The 10,665-nt window shown below is 37.0% G+C and overlaps 1 protein-coding gene across 1 annotated transcript; it reads right to left on the reverse strand.

Annotated features, from left to right (window-relative positions):
• Nucleotides 1-9,426: 9,426 nt before the first annotated feature.
• Nucleotides 9,427-10,003, reverse strand: LOC148912032 (uncharacterized). Its single transcript, XM_089027923.1, has 2 exons — nucleotides 9,677-10,003; nucleotides 9,427-9,592 (listed from the first exon to the last, which is right to left on the reverse strand). Exons 1-2 carry the CDS (start codon nucleotides 9,943-9,945, stop codon nucleotides 9,427-9,429), a joined length of 435 nt encoding a protein of 144 aa, XP_088884049.1. The 5' UTR covers nucleotides 9,946-10,003.
• Nucleotides 10,004-10,665: the final 662 nt, after the last annotated feature.

Consider the following 10,665-nt stretch of genomic DNA (forward strand, 5'->3'; position numbering starts at 1 on the left):
AGTCAAACAAAGCCATCGGCCTAGATAATATAAGCGCAAGACTTCTGAAAAGTGGTGCCGCCGTCATTGCTCCTGTATTGACAAATCTTTTTACCGGGCTGAAATTAGCAGCCAACTCGGCAGCCAACTCCAAAATGTCATATAATGCATCCTATGCAACTCAAATAAGATTATTCATCTGTACTAAGTTAATTTATGGAGTTTCGTGCTTTAATTGAGCTAAATAAATGAAACATATATATTTTAGTAGTCATTGAGTATCAAATCAGTATCATGAACATTGACATGCTTGATGATGTAAACTTAACTTAACCTAAACAGTTATCTTTACCATCGTGCATTGTAAAATATGAATTTAAAGTATACTGTGCTTCTTTGTGTCATTTACCATGCTTTCCAATGAAAACATATTCTTATATCGACATTTTTTTAAGGAATGCGTTCAGTATATGGGACAAAGTAGATAATGCTCTCACCAGTCGAGTGTCGTTTTGTATTATTTAAAGAATATCAGTTTACAAATCAAAGTCTATTTCTTATTGATTGAATGATACTATTTAAAAGATCTATAAGAAATAAAACTGACTGTTTAAGTTTTTAAGTTAAAAATTAACGTTAACATGCACTTGATCTTTATCTTTTGCGTGAGGTAGCGCCGTTATTGACTCTTATAGCGCATTTAGTTTCAATTCTCATTCAAGTTTTCTACCATCGCTTTTCTTTTGATAATGAAGTTTGCTGATAAATAATATTTTAAGGTAAGTTAACTTATTCATTGGCTGATTTGTAAAATTTGTAGTTAAATGATAGCACATTTAAGATCATCACGTTGTTTCAGGCCAAGCGTCATTTGCAAAAGCACTCAATAGACTATCTGAGACTTGGAACCATCTTTGGTTGGTTTTTCAATGAAAATGAAAAGCCATCGATATCCAAAAAAGATGGCTTTATTGTAAGATCGACTCAAGAATATTTCAGAAGGACTGAATGTTCAGCACGGGAAGTGAAAGCCGTCTACAACGCTTGGACAAAGGACATCGGCGGTGCTAGAAGCTACGCACTTAATTTTTAGGAAAAAAACAGTGTTCGTAGCGTTCTCTCAAGAAAAGGCGAGGTAGGTTCATATATTTGTCCAAAATTTATAAGTTTTTTTTATTGATTTGAATGGATTTTGATTTTGTTTTTGAAAATGGTTTCCGGCCAAACATGCCAGAGTTAAACTATAATCATGCCAATCAAGATTTTTACCAGCTATCAAGCAGTTTGGTATGCCGAGATAACAGAGCCAAAACAAACCGTCTGAACTGTTTAAATGATTAAACTAAATGTTTATTGTTACTTTAAACAAAAGTTTATGAAACTTTTTGGGGACAAAGTATGTTATATTTATGAGGACAGCTATATTCCAGCTCGGAAACTCAGAGCGTGGGCAAAGCTTGTATGTGTACTTAATGGTAATGGCTATTAACAAATGCAACAAAAGCTGCGTTAACATACCACAATAAGCTAAAGAAACAGTTTATCAGTGAGTACCCTCGACATATAAAGCTACACATGTGCTATACTATACTATTATACTATTCATCTAAGCTACAGCCTAGGGTTACAATTCCTCAACGTTGACAGTTCAGGGAGTAGTATATCCCTCGGCGTATCATGACCTTTGTTTAAATTACGTTATCCGGTAATTCTTATCTTATCATTTTGGAAAGGTTTTATTTGTTTTCAATTATGTTGTCAATCATTGTAAAACAAAAAATAAGATAAATGTTTTTTGTTGTATTAAATGAATAGAAAAGTACCTGGGAATGTGCGCATGAATTTATAGAAGATAATCTAATGAACTAATGAATGACGACTAATAAATGAATCAAGTTATTATATAAATCGGACTGGATGCATTCAATGGGTGGATCGACACGTAAATGGATGAATGGTCGCATTAATTGAGTCGAATAAAATTTTGACGGATTAAATAATAAATGAATACGCCTGCATTAATTTTGGGAAAGAAGAAAAAAGAAAATGAAGAAAATGCATGAATAATAATGATATTCATTGTTAATAAATCGTTTTTAATTAACAATAATAACTCAATAATTGGTCTGAAATAGGAAAGGAGAAAAAAATTAGATTAATTACAGTTTTCTTTTACAATTTCTAAAATTTGATAACACCAGCGTTAAGATGTACTAAAATATTCCCATTCATTCCCATTCATTGATAAACTGTGTAAACATAACCATCCTCTATCCAAATTCTGAAAATTTTCGTCTATAATTCACAAATCCGAGTATAAAAATATTTCTGGCAATTTCGATGTCTAAATGAATACCACAATATGAACAATAATGATGTTTATCACCTACAAGATTACCATTCAAAGAGTACAAAATTTCTTTTCTAAAGAAATCTTTTTATAAAGTCCTGACTCCACCGGCAGTTATGAGCAGAAATCGGTGAATTTGATGAATTTATGTAAGTATGAATGAAGGAGTAAATAGAATAATACAAGAAGAACCGAACTAAGAAGTAAACGGAAAAATGAATTTGCAAATGTCTAACAAATATAAAGAAGGACAAAAGGGGAATAAAATCCTGCAAGACGGAAATTGCCCATTACCCCACCCTTATCATTTTTCTAATGGTCCATATCCCTTAATAAAAGAACAAATGGATGAATACATACAAAAGTTGCTAAAGAATGGTTTGACGGACGCAAATAGAGTGAAATAACAAATGGCCGATTGTCATAAATAAGTGCACAAATGAAAAAATAAATAATTGAGTGTGAGTTGAAAAAGATGAATGAATAAATGAATGGATGGATGGGTAAATGTTATGGATGAGTGCGTGAATAAAACGATTAGTGAGTGAATGACATGAATTGAATGAATGAATGATATAATGAAGATATGCATGAATGAATGAATGAATGTATGAATTGTTTAATGGACGCATTAAAGGGGAATGTTGTGAATGAATGCGTGAATGAATGGATGGCTAAATGGATCACATGACTGAATTTTAGGGGTGCAATGTATGGTAAAATAAAGATATGAATGGATGACCTGCAGGAAGAATGGACGGAGATATAGGTGGATTTGATTTGTGAACAAATAACAAAAACGATAACAACTGACATATAATAAAATTGAGAACTGACATACGAAGGATCAACGGCCCTGGGGACGCGGGGGGTAATCGTGCGGGGATGCTCGTCGTATCTCTTAGGGGTAAAAATCAGCGATTTGGTCTCTTTTAGTGCCGTAAAGTTGATATATTAAGCAATTCAGCACTTTCTGGTATCTTTTAGGGTGTTGAAAAAGGAACTAGCTCATCGCAATCATCGCATGTATACAAATCCAGTCATTAATTAATAATTAACAAAAGAATCTCTGGTGTATTTTTATAGAACAGTAGGAACTCGTGGATAAATTGAATCACCGTAAAAAGCTTTGTGAAACTGACGTTTCGGATGTTAGTCCTTCGTCGGAGTAAGTGGAAAGAAAATATGAGAAGGGATGAATAAATTATAAATACTAAGATGGAAAATAAAGTGACCAATGAGAAATAAGCATATGAAGAAATAAAAAGAAACAAAAAGACCGAAAAAAAAAACAATAAGTGAGAAATGGAAAGCGAAGCATGACTAATTAAAAGTGAAGTGTTCATTCATCCCATGGGGACTGGCAGTGCCAAGTGAGTGAATAAGCCGCATTTCTAACGTTTTGCGGGAATTATTACCGCCGTGCAATAAACTTAAACCAAAGACAATGATGTTACATTATGCTAGATTATGTTAGATTTATTATGTTGTATTTTGATAGTATTGTTTTTGTTGTATCTCTTATTGGTTAAAAATTGCCAAGCCACGCCCTTTTGGAAAAAACGTCCAATATCTTTTAGGGTTATTTTGAAAAATTTCCGACGAGCATCCCCGTAAGTTTACCCCTGAGTCCCCCCCTCCTCCTCCCGGGTCAACGGCACAACCAAATGACTGAAAGAATGAACCGATTGAAGGGTTGGAAGATCTGTCATCAGATCTGTCAACCGGGAGGACGGGGTTCGAATTCCAGCCGGACAATCACTCAGGGTCTTAAAATGATCAAGGTGAGAATGTTCTAGCTTTGTAATTAGTTTGGTATATAACTGTGCATTGAGACGTTATTGAAATGGACTATATATGACACTGCATTACACTACAATAATAATTTAGCCTTTTAAACAACTATTTCGTCATTGATGATGTTTAAAGATTAAAGGATGACATCCTTTACTCTAATTAAAGGTTTTTTGAGTCTGACTTATAATAAAATTTTTCAAAACGTTTTCAAAAGTGATGAAGGTACTAGCCAGAACGTTTTGAAATATTCTATTGTATGTCCTAGTAAAAAATCTATTATATTTTATATAGTATTAAAAAGATATAACTAGCTAAAAACTAGTGTGAGCTGCGTCGGTGTTTCTAATGAAACAGTAATGATGAAAAGGTAAATTATACACCGTGAAAAGATGAAAAAACTTACTGACGTTTCGGACGCTAGTCCTTCGTCGGAGTAAAAGAGAAAGAAGTGGTAGAAAGGAGTGTATATATGATAGAATAAGACAAAAGAAACCAATGAGAGCAAGGTAGGCAAGGAAACAAAAACAAACAATCAAAAGACAAAGGAAAAGGTTAGTTGAAAATAAAGCGTTCATTAATCCCGTTGGGACTAAGAGTGCCCAATAGGTGAATAAGCCGCATTTCTTTGGTCTTGCGACAATCATTGTTGCCGTTAAGCAAAGAAAGACCGAAAACAATGAAGTCAGAAAGAGAATGGTTAGCTAGATTAAAATGGCGGGAAACTGGTTTGGTGGGATCGTTATTGCGAATATCATAAAGATGATTGCAAATGCGATCACCAAGACGGCGGCCAGTCTCGCCCACATACAAAAGATTACAGCGGGTACATTTAATACAATATACAACATTAGAAGTGGTACAAACAAAATGGTCAGTGATTTTAACAGTTGATTTAGGACCGACAACAGAAGTGTGAGAGACTATGTAAGGACAAGTATAACAACGTTTACGAGAACAGCGAAAAGTACCAGGTTCTTTGTTAGAGGGAAGAACTCCCTTGACCAAGAAAGAACGGAGATTACGATCACGTTTATAGGAAAAGAGAGGGCGGTTGTTGAAAATAGCAGAAGTATCAGAGTCAAGCAGAGAAAAGTTGCGGTTAACAATGGGTTTAATGGAAATGTTAATAGGATGATACGTAAGAGTGAAAGGAATGCGGTCATTAGAGGGACGAGTGTGAGGAGTGAGAGCGGTGGTACGATCAATAGTAGAAACTTTACGAATGGCGCGATCAATAACATGAGCAGGATAATTACGCTTAAGGAAGAAGGAACGCATCTCAGAACATTTAACAGAAAAATCAAGATCATCACTACACAAACGACGAAGACGAACATAAGATACAACTTTTGCACTCCGCAATACATATCAAAAGTACTTTTTCCTGAAATCATCATTAAACTTATCACCGATAGAGAAAACTGCACTTACGAGGAAGCTTCAGCTATAGCGTACGACCTTAACCCCTGAAACTAAACGGGAACTGCACACCTCTACCATCGACATTAACATAATTAAATCTAATGAAACCATTTACCCAGCAACAACACCAAAGCAATCAAGAAGAAAAGGAAAACCAAGAAAAGTTATTAAACAGGCAAAATAAACCCATACACAAAAAACGTGACCGTCACAGCTTTCTTTACAGAAAAGAGATAAGTGGCTGCTAGTCCATCTACAAAGCTCGATTGTCACTGTTAATATGGCTGCTAGTCCATCTACAAAGCTCGATAGTCACAGAAACCATGGTTACTACTCCATCTACAAAGCTCGATAGTCACAGTAAAGGTGTCTGCTAGTCCATCTACAAAGCTCGATTGTCACTGTTAACATGGTTACTACTCCATCTACAAAGCTCGATAGTCACAGTAACGATGGCCGTTTGTCCATCTACAAGGCTTGATAGTCACAGTAAAGGTGTCTGCTAGTCCTTCTACAAAGCTCGATTGTCACAGTAAAGGTGTCCACTACTCAATCTACAAAGCTCGATTGTCATAGTAACGATGGCTGCTAGTCCATCTACAAAGCTCGATTGTCACTGTTAACATGGCCGTTTGTCCATCTACAAAGCTCGATAGTCACAGTAACCATGGTTACTACTCCATCTACAAAGCTCGATTGTCACTGTTACCATGGCTGCTAGTCCATCTACAAAGATCGATTCTCACTGTTACCATGGCTGCTAGTCCATCTACAAAGATCGATTGTCACTGTTAACATGGCTGCTAGTCCATCTACAAAGTTCGATTGTCACTGTTACCATAGCTGCTAGTCCATCTACAAACCTCGATTGTCACAGTAAAGGTGTCTGCTAGTCCATCTACGAAGCTCGATTGTCACAGTAACGATAGCCGTTTGTCCATCTACAAAGCTCGATAGTCACAGTAACCATGGTTACTACTCCATCTACAAGGCTCGATAGTCACAGTAAAGGTGTCTCCTAGTCCATCTACAAAGCTCGATTGTCATAGTAACGATGGCTGCTAGTCCATATACAAAGCTCGATTGTCACTGTTACCATGGCTGCTAGCCCATCTACAGAGCTTGATTATCACAGTAAAGGTGTCTGCTAGTCCATCTACAAAGCTCGATTGTCACTGTTACCATGGCTGCTAGTCCATCTACAAAGCTCGATTATCACAGTAACCATGGTAACTACTCCATCTACAAAGCTCGATAGTCACAGTAAAGGTGTCTGCTAGTCCATCTACAAAGCTCGATTGTCACTGTTACCATGCCTGCTAGTCCATCTACAAAGCTCGATTGTCACAGTAACGATAGCCGTTTGTCCATCTACAAAGCTCGATAGTCACATTAACCATGGTTACTACTCCATCTACAAAGCTCGATAGTCACAGTAAAGGTGTCTGCTAGTCCATCTACAAAGCTCGATTGTCATTGTAACGATGGCTGCTAGTCCATCTACAAAGCTCGATTGTCACTGTTACCATGGCAGCTAGCCCATCTACAAAGCTCGATTATCACAGTAAAGGTGTCTGCTAGTCCATCTACAAAGCTCGATTGTCATAGTATCGATGGCCGTTTGTCCATCTACAAAGCTCGATAATCACAGTAAAGGTGTCTGCTAGTCCATCTACAAAGCTCGATAGTCACAGTAACGATGGCCGTTTGTCCATCTACAAAGCCCGATAGTCACAGTTAAAATGACTGCTAGTCCATCTAAAAAGCTCGATTGTCACAGTAACTATGGTTACTACTCCATCTACAAAGCTCGATTGTCACAGTAAAGGTGTCCACTACTCCATCTACAAAGCTCGATTGTCACTGTTACCATGGCTGCTAGTCCATCTACAAAGCTCGATTATCACAGTAAAGGTGTCTGCTAATCCATCTACAAAGCTCGATTGTCACTGTTAACATGGCTGCTAGTCCATCTACAAAGCTCGATTGTCACAGTAAAGGTGTCCACTACTCCATCTACAAAGCTCGATTGTCACTGTTACCATGGCTGCTAGTCCATCTACAAAGCTCGATTATCACAGTAAAGGTGTCTGCTAATCCATCTACAAAGCTCGATTGTCACTGTTAACATGGCTGCTAGTCCATCTACAAAGTTCGATTGTCACAGTAAAGGTGTCTGCTAGTCCATCTACAAAGCTCGATTGTCACAGTAACGATAGCCGCTTGTCCATCTACAAAGCTCGATAGTCACAGTAACCATGGTTACTACTCCATCTACAAAGCTCGATAGTCACAGTAAAGGTGTCTGCTAGTCCATCTACAAAGCTAGATTGCCACAGTAACGATGGCCGTTTCTCCATCTACAAAGCTCGATAGTCACAGTAACCATGGTTACTACTCCATCTACAAAGCTCGATAATCACAGTAAAGGTGTCTGCTAGTCCATCTACAAAGCTCGATAGTCACAGTAAAGGTGTCTGCTAGTCCATCTACAAAGCTCGATAGTCACAGTAACTATGGTTACTACTCCATCTACAAAGCTCGATAGTCACAGTAAAGGTGTCTGCTAGTCCATCTACAAAGCTCGATAGTCACAGTAAAGGTGTCTGCTAGTCCATCTACAAAGCTCGATTATCACAGTAACGATGGCCGCTTGTCCATCTACAAGGCTCGATAGTCACAGTAAAGGTGTCTGCTACTCCATCTACAAAGCTCGATTATCGCAGTAACGATGGCCGTTTGTCCATCTACAGGCTCGATAGTCACAGTAAAGGTGTCTGCTACTCCATCTACAAAGCTCGATTATTACGAGTTCTTTGAGTTTCGTAATTTTGCTTGTTTATGAATGTCACAGTTGCAATTGCAAATGTTAATAATTAACTTCGTTAGAGATTTCTGTATTGGACATTGTTAGTTGAAAGGTTTTTTCATTAATAAATGCTGTGATGTGTTTTTTTTTTCTTTTTTGAGTTTATTCAGTGTGTGACAGAGAGAAAGACCCAGGTTTAAAACTTAATAAGTAATATATTAAAGATATTAATATTATTTTGATAGTTGTGACTTTTAAAATTTTTATAAAAAGCTTTTCTTTGGATATACCATTCATAATTTATAGCATTCGAGGCAATATTTCGAAATATTGAGTTGGCTGCCGAGTTGGCTGCTAATTTCAGCCCGGTGAATTATTTTGCAGATCATTATCAATGGCAGTCAGTGCCTTTTTAACATGTTTCATTCATTGAGAAATTACTTGAAAGCGGCCATACGGCAACAAAATACAAATCGTACACCCTATAGAAAAGGCAAAGACTACTGACTATAATTTCCAATAGTGGCAAGAAATATGATGGTTCAATAGTAGGTCCAACAAATAGTCCAAGAGTCCAGGGTCAAAGGGTCCAAGAGTCCAGTCCATGTTTTACACTATGCCGTAATTTTGGGTGTATAATCGTAACAAATAAACACAATGAAAGATATAATAAAAATGTTGGCAAAGAATTCACGTAAAAACTTGAATCACGTTCTTCATTTTTGGCGGACATGATATGATGACATTTCGACCTTCTCCATTTGTCCAGATCTTCCCTGTTGATAAAGGTGATTTGCGCAACGAACATTCCATGTAGGGGGTGCGTTTACAATGTGCTAATAATTTGTATAGGGATCTTTCAAAGCGTCAGGATATACTGAAGTTGTTTATAGTACGTTTATTGCCATAAAAAAATGATGAAAATTTCTCAAAAATCAGATGCTTAAAATTTGGAATCAACTCACAACCAGTGGAGAACACAAGTATTAATAACAACTGAAACTTATTTATTTGTCAAAAACACAAACTCAACAAGAGAAAATTTAAACAGTGCATATGTTACTGCGGCTCACTCCTCCAGCCGTTGATAAGTGTTTTGGATTTTATCAAGAAAGTTTTCAATTTCAGAACTTCCATTGGAAGATTGTGCAACAACCGCCATGACCTTTATCTTGTGGGCCCTCGCTGGCCTGCCTCGGTCCCCTCTACTCCATTTGGCTTCTTCGAGTATCATACTATATGTAATCAAAAAGTAAAAAAAGTTAATTTTATTTACTTGTAACTTGAAAACGATGCTAGAAAAACTGAATTGCACTTACCATTCTGCATTCTCCAATTTTCCACTATCTAACAAAGGGGACAACAAAACTGCTGTATTTCTGTTGATAACTGCTTTCGGTCTACCAAACTTGTCTATGATTTCAAGACAGTATATGTCTTTTGGATTATCCCGTTGTCTCTTTAATCTATAAACCTCTACGACTTTTAAGTCTTTGTTCCCATAGAACACCATTCCCCCTGCTCTAACGCGCTCACCCATCGGTGCGCCATCTTTTTCTTGAAAATAAAGACTTTTCTTGGGTTCCATTTTCTGAACCAAAACGTACCAGTATCTTCCTCAAAATGATATGAATCAATTCGTACCAACTGGCGAGTTAATTGGGTTATAAGCCTAGTTGTCATTCAACTCATGGCCACACAAGTATGCACCACACGGCGACGGCCGTTTTTGTGTTAAATTAAGAGAAGATTTAGACGATATTTTTTACTCTACAAGAGGGAAATCGAGTCTCTGACCTTACGAGGACATTATAACACGTTTATATTTTTACAATTGGATAACTTTAGAGATGATGAAATTTTTAAAATAAGCCAAAGTCAGTAACCCGCAGTCCGGCACAAACAATATCCAAGGCTGCTGATCACTGATAAGATTAGAAAAGTCATCTGAGATTACAGAATTCGATCATTGATACATCTAGTTATGACTGTCATAACGGGCCCAGAACTGTGAAACAATACGTTTTCCTAGTCATCTAGAACGCGCATGAAAATAGAGTGAAAAAAAATCCATTCGAAATAGTTAAACTAATTTAGCTTGGCCAGTGCTTTCACTCCAACAATTATCTTAAAACAAAACGGAAATCCCTTCAAATCACAAAAGCAGCCAAATTTCCTTATCAGTTGTTTGAGATTTTGTAAATGCTGAACCGGCCTCTCGCCGCCCCGTAACTTCTGCGCCTTGAACACGAGCAGTGTTTTGCATCAATTGCTGGTTTTCACATGACGTCATCAAAACATCAAAATC

This window comes from Actinia tenebrosa, unplaced genomic scaffold (assembly GCF_029948245.1).
Source record: "Actinia tenebrosa isolate PJP-AT-01 unplaced genomic scaffold, QUT_ActTen_1.0 PGA_scaffold12__29_contigs__length_12842862, whole genome shotgun sequence".
Classification (NCBI taxonomy): domain Eukaryota; kingdom Metazoa; phylum Cnidaria; class Anthozoa; order Actiniaria; family Actiniidae; genus Actinia; species Actinia tenebrosa.